At 47.6% G+C, this 17,330-nt stretch overlaps 1 protein-coding gene across 1 annotated transcript in view; it reads left to right on the forward strand.

The window, feature by feature from the left end:
* Positions 1-17,330, forward strand: part of LOC148454327 (DENN domain-containing protein 1B-like) — an 87,446-nt gene that overhangs the window by 48,845 nt on the left and 21,271 nt on the right. Inside the window, exons 12-16 of the mRNA XM_088461033.1 lie at positions 82-183; positions 4,520-4,645; positions 5,545-5,646; positions 10,427-10,514; positions 16,210-16,250. Coding sequence (XP_088317159.1) covers positions 82-183; positions 4,520-4,645; positions 5,545-5,646; positions 10,427-10,514; positions 16,210-16,250 — 459 coding nt within the window. The remainder of the gene's footprint in view (positions 1-81; positions 184-4,519; positions 4,646-5,544; positions 5,647-10,426; positions 10,515-16,209; positions 16,251-17,330) is intronic.

Genomic DNA, 17,330 nt, shown 5'->3' on the forward strand with positions numbered 1-17,330 from the left:
CCTGGTGCCGCTGGGCTGACATCTACAGGGGCAGCTCTTAGCCAGACGATGCTTTTCTGACCTGTCTCTCCTCTACTACAGCAAGTCAATGTTGGAGCCCTGGACGACGTTGTGGTAATCGACATGGACACAAACAACCTGGAGACTCCATTTCAAGACCTGGAAAATCTGCCCCCACATGTGGTGAGAATGACTGGAACTTCCATAGTAATATATAAGCTCCTGCCCATCAGATTACAGCCTAATGCCCCTAGATGTCCTGTCCAGTCCTCCAACATGACGCTTTCCACAGGATCTGTACTGAGCAAGTGCAGGTCTCCCTCTGCGACTTCTTAGGAGGATTACACCAGGTGCCTCTAGCTGCATTAGCATATTAGCTGTACGGCGCTGCACAGACGCTCCCATGCACTTCCCTGCGACAGTGCAATAGTGGAGAACTCTGAATCAGGCCCTAGGTGTATAATGTGACCCCATGTAACACTGTGATATAATGTCTCTCTATACTGACACACAGACATCCTCCTCCTCCGCAGATCTCCCCATCACTGCTCCTTAGTGTATAGTACCAGGTGTATAATGTGACCCGATGTAACACTGTGATATAATGTCTCTCTATACTGTTACAATGGACCTCATTCAGAGTCGGTCGTTGCGGCCGCACGGTCGTAGGGGAAAGGGGCCGGATATGCAAATTAAGCGATCACAAGTTGCGGTCCTAAGATGAGATCGTTAGCTGAACGACCGAGGGTATGAAGCGGTCGTAAGACTACATCACGCAACCTTCTCGTTCACTACACACGTCATCTCCTGGGATATAAGGATTAATCGCGACCATCGGGAACCATCGGAGCTGGTCGTAGAGCTTAAGGTTGACCATACCATCTCTTAAGCACTACGATCAAGTCAGTGTTCAAACCTCCCATGTCACATGTGCCATGACACTACTTTGTTAATTATGCACTCCCATTAAACGCCATTCGCATAATTAGGCACGCCTGCATTCGGATCTCCACTCCCCCGTTTTCAAGCACCTTGCCCTGTTACGACCCACAAACGGTTCATTCTGTCACTCAAACTAACGACCTGGCTGTGTTCAAGGAGAGAGAAATTTCTGATCGTAACAGCTAGTTTGCGCACGCGCATTGCGAACTTTACGCATGTGCAGTTTAGCGAACATCGTTTGTGTACGACCGTGCGGCCTCAACGACCGACTCTGAATGAGGTCCAAAGTCTCTCTATACTGACACACAGACATCCTCCTCCTCCTCCCCAGGTCTCCTCATCACTGCTCCTTAGTGTATAGTACCAGGTGTATAATGTGACCCCATGTAACACTGTGATACAATGTCTCTCTATACTGACACACAGACATCCTCCTCCTCCTCCCCAGGTCTCCTCATCACTGCTCCTTAGTGTATAGTACGAGGTGTATAATGTGACCCCATGTAACACTGTGATACAATGTATCTCTATACTGACAGACATCCTCCTCCTCCCCAGATCTCCCCATCACTGCTCCTTAGTGTATAGTACCAGGTGTATAATGTGACCCCATGTAACACTGTGATACAATGTCTCTCTATACTGACACACAGACATCCTCCTCCTCCTCCTCCCCAGATCTCCCCATCACTGCTCCTTAGTGTATAGTACCAGGTGTATAATGTGACCTCATGTAACACTGTGATACAATGTCTCTCTATACTGACACACAGACATCCTCCTCCTCCCCAGATCTCCCCATCACTGCTCCTTAGTGTATAGTACCAGGTGTATAATGTGACTCCATGTAACACTGTGATACAATGTCTCTCTATACTGACACACAGACATCCTCCTCCTCCTCCCCCTCCCCCTCAGATCTCCCCATCACTGCTCCTTAGTGTATAGTACCAGGTGCATAATGTGACCCCATGTAACACTGTGATACAATGTCTCTCTATACTGACACACAGACATCCTCCTCCTCCTCCCCAGATCTCCTCATCACTGCTCCTTAGTGTATAGTACCAGGTGTATAATGTGACTCCATGTAACACTGTGATACAATGTCTCTCTATACTGACACACAGACTTCCTCCTCCTCCTCCTCCTCCCCAGATCTCCCCATCACTGCTCCTTAGTGTATAGTACCAGGTGTATAATGTGACCCCCATGTAACACTGTGATACAATGTCTCTCTATACTGACACACAGACATCCTCCTCCTCCCCAGATCTTCCCATCACTGCTCCTTAGTGTATAGTACCAGGTGTATAATGTGACCCCATGTAACACTGTGATACAATGTCTCTCTATACTGACACACAGACATCCTCCTCCTCCCCAGATCTCCCCATCACTGCTCCTTAGTGTATAGTACCAGGTGTATAATGTGACCCCATGTAACACTGTGATACAATGTATCTCTATACTGACAGACATCCTCCTCCTCCTCCTCCCCAGATCTCCCCATCACTGCTCCTTAGTGTATAGTACCAGGTGTATAATGTGACCCCATGTAACACTGTGATATAATGTCTCTCTATACTGACACACAGACATCCTCCTCCTCCTCCCCAGATCTCCCCATCACTGCTCCTTAGTGTATAGTACCAGGTGTATAATGTGACCCCCATGTAACACTGTGATACAATGTCTCTCTATACTGACACACAGACATCCTCCTCCTCCCCAGATCTCCCCATCACTGCTCCTTAGTGTATAGTACCAGGTGTATAATGTGACCTCATGTAACACTGTGATACAATGTCTCTCTATACTGACACACAGACATCCTCCTCCTCCTCCTCCCCAGATCTCCCCATCACTGCTCCTTAGTGTATAGTACCAGGTGTATAATGTGACTCCATGTAACACTGTGATATAATGTCTCTCTGTACTGACACACAGACATCCTCCTCCTCCTCCCCAGATCTCCCCATCACTGCTCCTTAGTGTATAGTACCAGGTGTACAATGTGACTCAATGTAACACTGTGATATAATGTCTCTCTGTACTGACACACAGACATCCTCCTCCTCCTCCCCAGATCTCCTCATCACTGCTCCTTAGTGTATAGTACCAGGTGTATAATGTGACTCCATGTAACACTGTGATACAATGTCTCTCTATACTGACACACAGACATCCTCCTACTCCTCCACAGATCTCCCCATCACTGCTCCTTAGTGTATAGTATCAGGTGTATAATGTGACCCCATGTAACACTGTGATATAATGTCTCTCTATACTGACACACAGACATCCTCCTCCTCCTCCCCAGATCTCCCCATCACTGCTCCTTAGTGTATAGTACCAGGTGTATAATGTGACCCCATGTAACACTGTGATATAATGTCTCTCTATACTGACACACAGACATCCTCCTCCTCCTCCTCCCCAGATCTCCCCATCACTGCTCCTTAGTGTATAGAACCAGGTGTATAATGTGACCCCATGTAACACTGTGATACAATGTCTCTCTATACTGACACACAGACATCCTCCTCCTCCTGCCCAGATCTCCCCATCACTGCTCCTTAATGTATAGAACCAGGTGTATAATGTGACCCCATGTAACACTGTGATATAATGTCTCTCTATACTGACACACAGACATCCTCCTCCTCCTCCCCAGATCTCCCCATCACTGCTCCTTAGTGTATAGTACCAGGTGTATAATGTGACCCCATGTAACACTGTGATATAATGTCTCTCTATACTGACACACAGACATCCTCCTCCTCCTCCCCAGATCTCCCCATCACTGCTCCTTAGTGTATAGTACCAGGTGTATAATGTGACCCATGTAACACTGTGATATAATGTCTCTCTGTACTGACACACAGACATCCTCCTCCTCCTCCCCAGATCTCCCCATCACTGCTCCTTAGTGTATAGAACCAGGTGTATAATGTGACCCCATGTAACACTGTGATACAATGTCTCTCTATACTGACACACAGACATCCTCCTCCTCCCCAGATCTCCTCATCACTGCTCCTTAGTGTATAGTACCAGGTGTATAATGTGACTCCATGTAACACTGTGATACAATGTCTCTCTATACTGACACACAGACATCCTCCTCCTCCTCCCCAGATCTCCCCATCACTGCTCCTTAGTGTATAGTACCAGGTGTATAATGTGACCCATGTAACACTGTGATACAATGTCTCTCTATACTGACACACAGACATCCTCCTCCTCCTCCTCCCCAGATCTCCCCATCACTGCTCCTTAGTGTATAGTACCAGGTGTATAATGTGACCCCATGTAACACTGTGATATAATGTCTCTCTATACTGACACACAGACATCCTCCTCCTCCTCCCCAGGTCTCCTCATCACTGCTCCTTAGTGTATAGTACCAGGTGTATAATGTGACTCCATGTAACACTGTGATACAATGTCTCTCTATACTGACACACAGACATCCTCCTCCTCCTCCCCAGATCTCCCTATCGCTGCTCCTTAGTGTATAGTATCAGTTCCAGGTGTTAATAGTGACTCAATGTTATATCCTCCTTCTCCCCAGGTCTCCCTACTGAAGCTGCGTCTGACAAAACAGTCAGCATTCATGGGTGACAGGGTGTCTTATGCATTCCTTGGTGCCCAGGCTCTGCTGTTTGGCAGCTACAGGGATGCCCTCATCTGTACTCCGGTATGTGGTGCTATCGTTACATGAAATTACATCGCTTCTCAGTCCGGAATCAGTGTACTCCTTATCACATTTATATATTACTCTGGCCTTTGATAAATATGCTAAACTCTGCAGCAGTGATATCTGTAAGTGATATGTTATGCCTGTTTGCTATGTTCTGTATGTGAGATATTTTATTCAAATGATAGCATACAGCAACTTTTCATTATAATGTCACCACCAGAGGGCACTCATCCATTGCAGTCTATAGATAACATATATTATTGCCCTCTGTTGGACAATGAGCATTTCAGTTACCCCTTGTGCTATACAGGGAATATATGATAACATCATATTTTACCACAGAGATGTGTACCTAATTTCAGTGCCACACTCCTTACTTATTAATATAATGACCCTTCCTTTGGGTCTGCTGCAATTGCCTATATCCCAACCAATCTGTCTGCATTAAATTGCTTCATGGTCAACCATACACATGGCATAATGCTGGATGGATGGATGAAGGTAGCACTCATTTGCTGGCTGTCTATGTCCTTTCAACTAACACTAACCAGTGGCTTCTCCAGCTGTTTTGAAACTACAAGTCCCAGTAAGCCCAGCCACAATTTTAGCATTCCCTAATAGCAAAACTGTGGCAAAGGCATGCTGGGACTTGTAGTTTCACAACACCTGGAGAGCAACAGGTTGGCAAGGCCTGTACTAACAGCAGCCATTCCTTTGTAGCCCTGGCAAGTTAACTTGTATACAGCAATGGTAACACTAAGAAACAGGTCATGGAAGGTCTGAGTGTGGTCAATAACTGTGCTCCTTCTGGTGCCTCTAGTCCTCTGCTCTGTAGCCCAATGAACAGGGTCCTCCAACAGACGTCTCACTGTCTGCTATGGTTCTTGTCCACACAGGGGGAACCACTTTCTTTCTGCCAGGAGACCTTCCTGAAGCACAAGTGTAGCTCGATGAGGAACTTCCTGCAGAACGCAGTGCATCTCCAGCTCTTCACACAGGTCTGTGGGGAACAGAGCAAACGGGTGGACATGACATTGAAGCAGTCGCTGGCTAAAATGACCAACACTCTTTCCTAGCACTGCTGCAGCTCACAGGCTCTGTTGGGAAGTCACATTTGCTGGTTAAGATGGTGGCATCTACAAGAGTGTAATGCTTAGCAGCAGCTCCTAGAGTGAGTAGATCGGATATACCACCTTCCGACACTAAAAACATGATGTCTTTGGGGATGACACACAGTAGATAAAGGAGGGGGCACATTTTTTTCTTGGGGCACTCTCTGCATCGTGCTTTGGCGCACACCCTTCTTCTTCCCACCAAAAGGGGTGTGATATGTGCAATGTCGACATGGTGGTAATCTCGGTATTATGCATGCTGACAGTCGGCATGTCAACATAGCATTTTTAGTGTTAGTGCCCAACCCTAGCCTAACTCTGACACTGACGTGCTGTCAAAATTGTGACTGACAACATTCATAATGTTCATCTAATGACTACATATACCCACCAAAGGACTTCAATTTTAATCCCAGGCGATCACACCTATAATTGTAATGCCTTTTGCACTTGTCATTTGCATTTTCACCAATGTAACAAGTACAAAATACATCAAATTGATACTTGCAATAAAGATGTTGGGTCCCCTCACTCTTGGTATCTTGTTATTAATTACTGAGACTAAGGACCATATTCAATTAGAGGTGAAAAGTCAGTTATCGGCGATGACGTAATTTTCACCAGTATCACTTACCACCATATTCAATTTCAAAGACTTTTTGCAGGTGCGAAAAGTCTTTGTTAAAAAAACGGGGATAAGTTTTCACCACTGAATAGGTGGCGAAAAAAAGTGCAGAATTGGGGTTTTGGGGTGCAGACTTAAAAAAAAGTAGCTTGCACCCCTTGGAATGTCCCCCAAAGGGATTCTGTGTCAAAAAATTTTTAAGAATTTCCTCTGGACACCCCAAAAAGGGTACTTTCATTTTGGGGGCGATTAAAAAGAAATGGGGGACAAACTTCTAAACTAGCGAAATCGACTCCGGCGGGGTTCCCAAGTATGCGGCAGGTGGATTTTTGAAGAATTTTTAAAAATAATTTGAGGGACTTAAAAATATGCTTACACCCATTTTCATGTACCCCAAATTTGATGGGACTAGTTATTTTTTCAAAAAAATAAAGCTAAATGCTATTCTTCACCACTTCTTCAAAGACGCATTTATGCACCTGCTGCGGCTATTTAAAAACCCCAATTACCTTCAGCAAGCCAAATCGGGAGTACCCATAGAAATCCCCCATGTCAGACCATCTTTTGGGGGTTGACAGGCTGATTTCCCCAAAACTGATGGACTTTTCGACACTTACCTTACCGCCGGGTCCCGTTTTTGCTGATTCCTAATTGAATACGGGGATAAGCGGGCACGAGCCCGATACTTTATCCCCTGCTAAAACAGCGATGATGGCGAAAAATGTCTGACTTCTGACTTTTCGCTTAAAATTGAATATGGCCCTAATTCAGGCAGCATCCTGGGGGGGGGGGGGGGGGGATTAAATTAATGTATGGAGGCCCTAAATAGGAAGTTGATTGGACTTTGATGTTACATTTTTATCGCTCAAACCCCATTTTTAAGGTGTATTCAAAAATCTGCAGGTCTAGATACAGATTGATATTACGGTGGCAGTGAAATACACGGGGTGACAAGTATACAAACATGCAAACGAAACCCAGCATCTCCACTTTTTACGGTTCATAGGTCAATCTCAGTGTTGGCCAGTGATTACCAAACTTTCTTGGATCGTGGCACCTTAGAGTGCACCCCTAGGCCAAAAGTTTCTTATTGAGAATTTTGGGAAAAAAACCATCAACCCTTGGCATCCCTGCAACTATCTCATGGCACCCAGTTTGGGAATCACTGGTGTAGGCAATCTCCTGACAGCTCATTATATGTCATTTCATGGCATCTAACTATATAGCTCTGCAATGTTATGTTAGTTTTGAGGAATTTGGACTGGGTTCTCCTTTTATAAGAATGGCCTTAGAGAACTAAGGGCCTGATTCAGACCCACTCGCGAGCGGGAGGGAGCTCTGTTGTGCGCATGCGCCAGACGCGACGAGCGAAGGAAAGTCCTTCGCTCGTTGTGTCCGATCAAAGGGGGCGTGCTGTCAATGTTGATTGACAGCACGCCCCCTTTGGTGGGCGTGCCGGGGGCGTGCCTCCCTGACGGGGGCGTTCCCACGGGAACGCCTCCCGTCAGAAGCCGGCCCACTGACATCACTAGTGATGTCAGTGGGAGTGATTTTGGCTCTGATAGAGCCAAAATCACTCCGGAGCTTGCGGTTGAAAACCTCAACCGCAGGCTCCGGCTCGCAATTTCGATGGTCGCGATGGTCACGACCATCGCGGCCATCAAAAAGCACGCTCGTATAGCCTGTGGGTGGTGACCCACAGCTATACGAGCGTCCAGGAGGACGCTCCATGAAAATGGAGCCCGGCCCTCATTCAGAGCGTGCGCTCTGCTCAGAGCGTACGGCTGTGAATGAGGGCCTAAGTTAAGAAATCACCAAAACAGTGATAAAACAAAGGCGGACAATTGCTGCCCATCATTTCAGTATTTGCATGGAAATGCTGCTTCTCAGTAGCTTCAGCTAAGTGTCGCTATATTTAGACAGAGACAACTATACACCTAGACGTAACGTGACTATGCAGTCATAATATTGCTCTCTCATACTGTAAGGGATTCTGAAAACTGCAGGAAGAATACAACCAAAATAAACTTACAAAAGGCTCAAGAATAGGCTGTTTTTAAAGGAATCTATAGTATGAACCTTGGCCTGAAGAGACCTGAGATAATTAGTAACCAGCAGCTGCTAATAGTGGATGGTTCCACTATTCAACTGAAGGAAAAAAGAAGAAAAAAAAAAAAGAAAAGGAACAAAAAAAGAAGAAAAAAGAAAGAAGAAAAAAAGAAAGAAGAAAAAAGAAAGAAGAAAGAAGAAAGAAGAAAGAAGAAAGAAGAAAAAAAGAAAGAAGAAAAAAAGAAAGAAGAAAAAAAGAAAGAAGAAAGAAGAAAGAAGAAAGAAGAAAAAAAAAGAATAAAGAAAGAAGAAGAAAAAGAAGAAAAAAAGAGAAGAAAAAGAAAGAAAAAGAAGAAGAAATCATAAATGAGGGAATGATGTTCTCTTTACTTCAGAATAAAGTTTGCTTAGGAATTGTAGCATCCATAGGGGCTGATTCCGAGGTGTAACGCAGACACGGACACCTCTCTGGTTACACCCGCACCTGCATCTTTATGCTAATGCCACGGCCGATTCTGCTCACAGTGAGACGCCCACATTGCAACGGAGCAAATCGGACTTGGTGCGCCATCAGTGCCTCTTCGGGTGCGTCTCTGAAACTCGCACCAGCCCTATGGCAGACGCAGCTTCTCCGTCTGATTGTGGCGCCCTGTGTCAGCGATTCTGAATCTTTAAACGCAGCTGCTGTCAGCGGCCTGCGTCTGCCTAGCCTCCCGCCTGTTACCTGCCAGGAACGCCTACTAAGAGTCACACTTCCTGCGTCCAATTCTGTTGTGTGTTACCAGGGGGTGTTTAGGGCATGTCGGCAGTATTGTGACCTATCAGAGTTGTGTGTACGCGCACATACACCTGTTTTTCAGACATACCTCTTGCACCAAGGGTCGGGCAAGTGCGCCCTGATAACGATGACGGCTATGGAGCGAAGTGTAAGAGGGTCGCATAGACGCGTACAACTCAGCATACGGGCAATATCCACATACGTCTCTGGGACAGCAATGTGGGTGTAACTGCAGCCGGCTTCCGTTTAGCCCATAGGAACACATACTGAGAATTGCATCCTGTATACAGTCACAGAGAAGTGGTCCTATGCGATAGTCATACATAGACTTAAAATTGTATCCAACACATATGACAAGACAGCAGTGACGTGTGGTGAGGTGAGTGGCTGGGGAGGCACTGGCTAGTATCAGAGCCAGATTTACACATACTGTACATATATAGACCAGGCTTGCCTACCCTCCCGATTTGGTCGGGAGCCTACCGAATATCGGGTGCAGCTCCCGACCCCCCGGAAAGGCAGGCAAGCCTCCCGGCTGCCGCCTACCCCCCCAGACAACTAGTAAAAACCCCCGCTGCCGGGGGGCCCGATGACGCGATTCGCGTTGAATCGCGTCATCGTGGCTCCACCCCCTGCTTCACAATGCCTTTTTTCCGTCATTGTGAAGAGGGGGCGGGGCCACGATGACGCGATCATGCGGTCACGACCCGGCTCCGCCCCCAAAACGGCATCATAGCCCGGCCACGCCCCCCACAGAATGCAGGCATTCAGCTCCCTCCCGGAAGGAGGGAGCTGAATGTCGGCAAGTATGATATAGACCACAGGGTTCATGTGGGCATTATACAAAGGTGCAGCAGTGTATAGTAGAGTTTTTATCAGGGATGTGCAGAAAATATTGACAGGAAAGGCAGTGCCTCACCTGCCATAGACTTTTTACTCCATAGTTTTCACTATAAAAATGATAAGAAAAAATAGAGTATACCTAAGTATGACAGGAAAGGCTCTGCAAAACTGCCTCACCTGACCGCACATCACCGCAAGACAATTATCACTGTGTTGTTATCCACACAGTCACTAGTTTCCGGGGCCATAATAGGCTGCATGCCAACAAAATGGCTGCTTGCGCAGTTTAGGTCAACGTTATACTTAAGGAACTCATCCTAGAGGTCTATTACAGCAAGGAATGCCACTAACATCATACATTTCCCTCTCAGTTCATAGACTGTCGGCTGGAGAAGCTGAATTCCGGGGAGGAATTCTCAGATGTATTTGAGCAGGAAGTTACCAACTGTGGTCTATCAGGTACTGGGTCTGCACATGGGAACCCTCAGGGATTATAGGCACAATCTCACGGTCACTTGGCCTACAGTCCATTACTCCATATTATCCTGTTTGCTGTTTGTGTCATTTGTATTTTTTGTGTTATGTATAATTACAGCCAGCAGATAAACCAGAGATATTATATACATTCAAATGGGATCATCAGTGCCATTTCCCTGCATTGGTCATAAGGCACAATGGGCCTGATTCAGACCCACTCGCGAGCGGCTGTACGCTCGCAAGTGGGTCGATGGTCTGCACTGAGCATGCGCACGACGGAGGGAAAGTCCTTCGCTCGTTGTGTCCGATCAAAGGGGGCGTGCTGTGAATGTTGATTGACAGCACGCCCCCTTTGGTAGGCGTTCCGGGGGCGTGCCTCCCTGACGGGGGCGTTCCCACGGGAACGCCTCCCGTCAAAAGCCGGCCCACTGACATCACTAGTGATGTCAGTGGGAGTGATTTTGGCTCTGATAGAGCCAAAATCACTCCGGAGCTTGCGGTTGAAAACCTCAACCGCAGGCTCCGGCTCGCAATTTCGATGGTCGCGATGGTCACGACCATCGCGGCCATCAAAATGCACGCTCGTATAGCCTGTGGGTGGTGACCCACAGCTATACGAGCGTCCAGGAGGACGCTCCATTTTCATGGAGCCCGGCCCTCATTCAGAGCGTGCGCTCTGCTCAGAGCGTACGGCTCTGAATGAGGGCCATAGATGGTGCTTTCACAATCTCCCTGAAATGCTTTTTCAAAAGTAGGCCATACATGGCTACCCTCCTGGAAGTCGCGAGAGGCTCACGATTTTTCGGCTAACCCCCCCTGCACTTCTCCCGCATTCTGCCCACTTCCTAGAGAAGTGGGCAGAATATTACTGGACAATTTATGGCGGCAAGTATGCCATAGACCCAGGGGCCCGTGTGCACCACAAACCCTACACCCATTAAATATACGCCTATACCTGCCAGCGGGTTGGGTACAGGATCCTGGTGGGGAGGTCAGAATACTGACAGCGGTATCCTGACAGTCAGAATTCCCACAGATTTCTGTAAGTATTATAACCCTTACCCTAACACTTCCCCTCCCCCTAACCCACAACTCCCGCACTCTAACCCTTCCATCCCGCAGTTTAACCCTTCCATCCCGCAGTCTAATCCTACCCCTTCCATCCCGCAGCATAACCCTTCAATTCCGCAGTCTAACCCTAACCCTTCCATCCCGCAGCCTAACCCTAACCCTTCCATCCCGCAGCCTAACCCTTCCATCCCGCAGTCTAACCCTAACCCTTCCATCCCGCAGTCTAACCCTAACCCTTCCATCCTGCAGTCTAACCCTTCCATCCCGCAGCCTAACCCTTCCATCCCGCAGTCTAACCCTAACCCTTCCATCCCGCAGTCTAACCCTCCCATCCCGCAGTCTAACCCTAACCATTCCATCCAGCAGCCTAACCCTTCCATCCCGCAGTCTAACTCTAACCCTTCCATCCCGCAGTCTAACCCATCCATCCCGCAGTCTAACCCTTCCATCCCGCAGTCTAACCCTAACCCTCCCATCCCGCAGTCTAACCTTAACCATTCCATCCCGCAGCCTAACCCTTCCATCCCGCAGTCTAACCCAAACCCTTCCATCCCGCAGCATAACCCTTCGATTCCGCAGTCTAACCCTAACCCTTCCATCCCTCAGCCTAACCCTAACCCTTCCATCTCGCAGTCTAACCCTTCCATCCCGCAGTCTAACCCAAACCCTTCCATCCCGCAGCATAACCCTTCGATTCCGCAGTCTAACCCTAACCCTTCCATCCCGCAGCCTAACCCTAACCCTTCCATCCCGCAGCCTAACCCTTCCATCCCGCAGTGTAACCCTAACCCTTCCATCCCGCAGTCTAACCCTAACCCTTCCATCCCGCAGTCTAACCCTAACCCTTCCATCCTGCAGTCTAACCCTAACCCTTCCATCCTGCAGTCTAACCCTTCCATCCCGCAGTCTAACCCTAACCCTCCCATCCCGCAGTCTAACCCTAACCATTCCATCCAGCAGCCTAACCCTTCCATCCCGCAGTCTAACTCTAACCCTTCCATCCCGCAGTCTAACCCTTCCATCCCGCAGTCTAACCCTAACCCTTCCATCCCGCAGTCTAACCCTCCCATCCCGCAGTCTAACCTTAACCATTCCATCCCGCAGCCTAACCCTTCCATCCCGCAGTCTAACCCTAACCCTTCCATCCCGCAGTCTAACCCTTCCATCCCGCAGTCTAACCCTACCATTCCGCAGTCTAACCCTTCCATCCCGCAGTCTAACCCTCCCATCCCACAGTTTAACCCTAACCCTCCCATCCCGCAGTTTAACCCTAACGCTCCCATCCCACAGTTTAACCCTCCCATCCCGCAGTTTAACCATTCCATTCCGCAGTCTAACCCTTCCATTCCGCAGTCTAACCATAACCCTTCCGTCCTGCAGTTTAACCCTTCCATCCCGCAGTCTAATCCTACCCCTTCCATCCCGCAGCATAACCCTTCAATTCCGCAGTCTAACCCTAACCCTTCCATCCCGCAGCCTAACCCTAACCCTTCCATCCCGCAGCCTAACCCTTCCATCCCGCAGTCTAACCCTAACCCTTCCATCCCGCAGTCTAACCCTAACCCTTCCATCCTGCAGTCTAACCCTTCCATCCCGCAGCCTAACCCTTCCATCCCGCAGTCTAACCCTAACCCTTCCATCCCGCAGTCTAACCCTCCCATCCCGCAGTCTAACCCTAACCATTCCATCCAGCAGCCTAACCCTTCCATCCCGCAGTCTAACTCTAACCCTTCCATCCCGCAGTCTAACCCATCCATCCCGCAGTCTAACCCTTCCATCCTGCAGTCTAACCCTCCCATCCCGCAGTCTAACCTTAACCATTCCATCCCGCAGCCTAACCCTTCCATCCCGCAGTCTAACCCAAACCCTTCCATCCCGCAGCATAACCCTTCCATCCCTCAGCCTAACCCTAACCCTTCCATCTCGCAGTCTAACCCTTCCATCCCGCAGTCTAACCCAAACCCTTCCATCCCGCAGCATAACCCTTCGATTCCGCAGTCTAACCCTAACCCTTCCATCCCGCAGCCTAACCCTAACCCTTCCATCCCGCAGCCTAACCCTTCCATCCCGCAGTGTAACCCTAACCCTTCCATCCCGCAGTCTAACCCTAACCCTTCCATCCTGCAGTCTAACCCTTCCATCCCGCAGTCTAACCCTAACCCTTCCATCCTGCAGTCTAACCCTAACCCTTCCATCCTGCAGTCTAACCCTTCCATCCCGCAGTCTAACCCTAACCCTCCCATCCCGCAGTCTAACCCTAACCATTCCATCCAGCAGCCTAACCCTTCCATCCCGCAGTCTAACTCTAACCCTTCCATCCCGCAGTCTAACCCTTCCATCCCGCAGTCTAACCCTAACCCTTCCATCCCGCAGTCTAACCCTCCCATCCCGCAGTCTAACCTTAACCATTCCATCCCGCAGCCTAACCCTTCCATCCCGCAGTCTAACCCTAACCCTTCCATCCCGCAGTCTAACCCTTCCATCCCGCAGTCTAACCCTACCATTCCGCAGTCTAACCCTTCCATCCCGCAGTCTAACCCTCCCATCCCACAGTTTAACCCTAACCCTCCCATCCCGCAGTTTAACCCTAACGCTCCCATCCCACAGTTTAACCCTCCCATCCCGCAGTTTAACCCTTCCATTCCGCAGTCTAACCCTTCCATTCCGCAGTCTAACCATAACCCTTCCGTCCTGCAGTCTAACCCTAACCCTTCCATTCTGCAGTCTATCTCTAACCCTCCCATCCCGCAGCCTAACCCTTCCATCCCGCAGTCTAACCATTCCATCCCGCAGTCTAACCCTAACCCTTAAATCCCGCAATCTAACCCTAACCCTTCCATCCCGCAGTCTAACCTTAATCCTTCCATTCTGCAGTCTAACCCTAACCCTCCCATCCCGCAGCCTAACCCTTCCATCCCGCAGTCTAACCATTCCATCCCGCAGTCTAACCCTAACCCTTAAATCCTGCAGTCTAACCCTAACCCTTCCATCCCACAGTCTAACCCTAACCCTTCCATCCCGCAGCCAAACCCTTCCATCCCGCAGTCTATCCCTAACCCTTCCATCTCGCAGTCTAACCCTTTGATTCTGCAGCTTAACCCTAACCCTTCCATCCCGCAGCCTAATCCTTCCATCCTGCAGTCTAACCCTAACCCTTCCATCCTGCAGTCTAACCCTAACCTTTCCATCCTGCAGCCTAACCCTTCCATCCCGCAGCCTAACCCTAACACTTCCATCCCGCAGTCTAACCCTATGATTCCGCAATCTAACCATAATGCTTCCATCCCGCAGTCTAGCCCTACGATTCCGCAGTCTAACCCTAACGCTTCCATCCCGCAGTCTAACCCTTCCATCCCGCAGTCTAACCCTTCCATCCCGCAGTCTAACCCTAACCCTTCCATCCCGCAGTCTAACCCTACGATTCCGCAGTCTAACCATAATGCTTCCATCCCGTAGTCTAACCCTACGATTCCGCAGTCTAACCCTAACCCTTCCATCCCGCAGTCTAACCCTTCCGTCCCGCAGTCTAACCCTAATCCTCCCATCCCGCAGCCTAACCCTAATCCTCTTCCTATTGTCCAACTCTAAGCCTCCCCCTAACCTTTATACATCCTCTGCAAGCTGTTACACCCTCCATGTTGGTGGAATCATGATCATAAGCCAAAAAATAAGAATACTAATTTTAGTAGTATATTTATCCGTGGGACATATATTTTAATCAAATGCTAAGAAGCCTCGGTCTGCTGATCATATTATGGGGCTGATTCTGAACAAAGCAAAACAGGGAAAAACAAACACAAATAAATTTACATTTAAAAATATGGTTTGTCCAAATGCAAATGGTGCATGTACATTTAGGAGCACAGTGCGGGTTTTGCCCATAGCAACCAATCAGATTCTAGCTATATCTTCTAGAAAGTGCTAGATAAATGATAAGTACAATCTGATTGGATGCTATGGGCAACACATCCACTTCCGAAAACCTGCACTTTAGTAAATATACCCCTTATTATGTCTGCATGCAGGATAAATACCGGCTGCTTTCGCCCAGATGCTGGACAGCAATATTCTTATACTGCAATTAGACCTTTGAGAAAGGTCTAAATCTCTCTGCACGGTCTACACTACCCCCCACCTGTGGTGCAGCATGGTTTTACCAAGGCACAACGTTACTTGCTCCCATCTCAGAATCAGCCTCTAAGTGTGACCTCCATAAGCGCAGAAGTCTCTTCTTACCGCTGTCAGATAAAACCGTCAGGGAGCTGAGCATCGCTCAGTCACCCCGGTGATATATTTGCTAATATGAGCTGATGGAACAGTTCCTATTGCTGCAATAATTGGTGACAGAAAATCTGTCATATCAGCACACAATGATAGAGTCCTAATTTACCAGTGTGACATTATATCCATTTAATCAAGTGTACTCTACATTTTTAGTTAAGAACCTTAAGCCCAGGAAAAGAAAACTAAAATATTGCAATGTAAGGTATCTTATTGTCAAGCTTGTCTTGCTAATAAAATACTGTAGCATATGATATTATCGTTGAAGTACTGTTCTTTAATGTATTGTTGATGGGTTTTTTTTTTTTTTTTTGTTCACCCCCAGGAGTTTCCAAATCTTATCAGATGTGGCTGGAAAACCTTAAGGTAATATGTGGATCATATACCAACATTGTAAAGGAAATTAGTAATGTTTTACATTGTACTACCAAATTAAAGGTCAAACATACTGTGGTTCAACTTTGTGAGGACTGATCCCAAACAATTCCTAGTCCCCTTAACAAGAAAATATTAGAAAAATGTAAAATCCCCACGCATTTAGCAGAACAGGCCAGTGTGCAGAGGTGCAACTTTCCAGTCATACAATTGTGGTTCAACTTCGTGAGGACTGACCCCAAACAATTCCTAGTCCCCTAGCAGGAAATACTATAGAAATTGTATAGAACCCACGCATTTCACAGCAGAACAGGCTATTGTGCAGAGGTGCAACATTCCAGTATACAATTCAACTTCATGAGGACCGCTACCAAACAATTCCTAGTCCCCTAAAGCAAAAAATGTTTAGACCCCACGCATTTCACAACAGAACAGCCATTGTGCAGAGGTGCAATGTTCCGTTCATACAATTGCTCACAGTTGTTCTGCCATTCCACTAAATACTTCTTTGCAACATGGGTAATGAAATTAACATTTTGCTCCATTAATATCAGAAGGAGGAAAGACGTCTGTCAGTTCATACCGCCATGTGGTGAGGTTTGGATAGGACTGGGAATACAGAGGGGTAAGAAGGGACTGGCTTATCGAAGCATGATCAGTGCAGCTTTAATATTATGCTCTCAAGCTAAATCTTTTATTTCCCTGTGAATATCAGTCATACATACACCAAGCCTTTCAATATTGAGAGAAATTGTGCATTGTTGATTTCAGTCTTAGCCCATTTGTAGTGTTACTGTGGTTGCAGATGTTGCTATTCTGTCACAGCGGAATGACCCATCTTCCAGCTGCATCTTGGGACAGTGCCGTTCAGTTAGCGCAGCCCGATCTCTTGTTAAGCTGTCTTGTACTGATTTAGGGTGATTGTTGCAGTGCTCACAATTGTAGCCATTCACAATACATATGTAACCAGTCTTTTGTATAAGGCTATAATTCATTGAGGCTTGGTAGTGCCTAAGATATTTACTTGCTCCCTATCCTTGAGTATTAATTAGAATTCGGGTGTTGATAAGT

Source organism: Taudactylus pleione, unplaced genomic scaffold, assembly GCF_031769625.1.
Source record: "Taudactylus pleione unplaced genomic scaffold, aTauple2 ptg001005l, whole genome shotgun sequence".
NCBI lineage: Eukaryota > Metazoa > Chordata > Amphibia > Anura > Myobatrachidae > Taudactylus > Taudactylus pleione.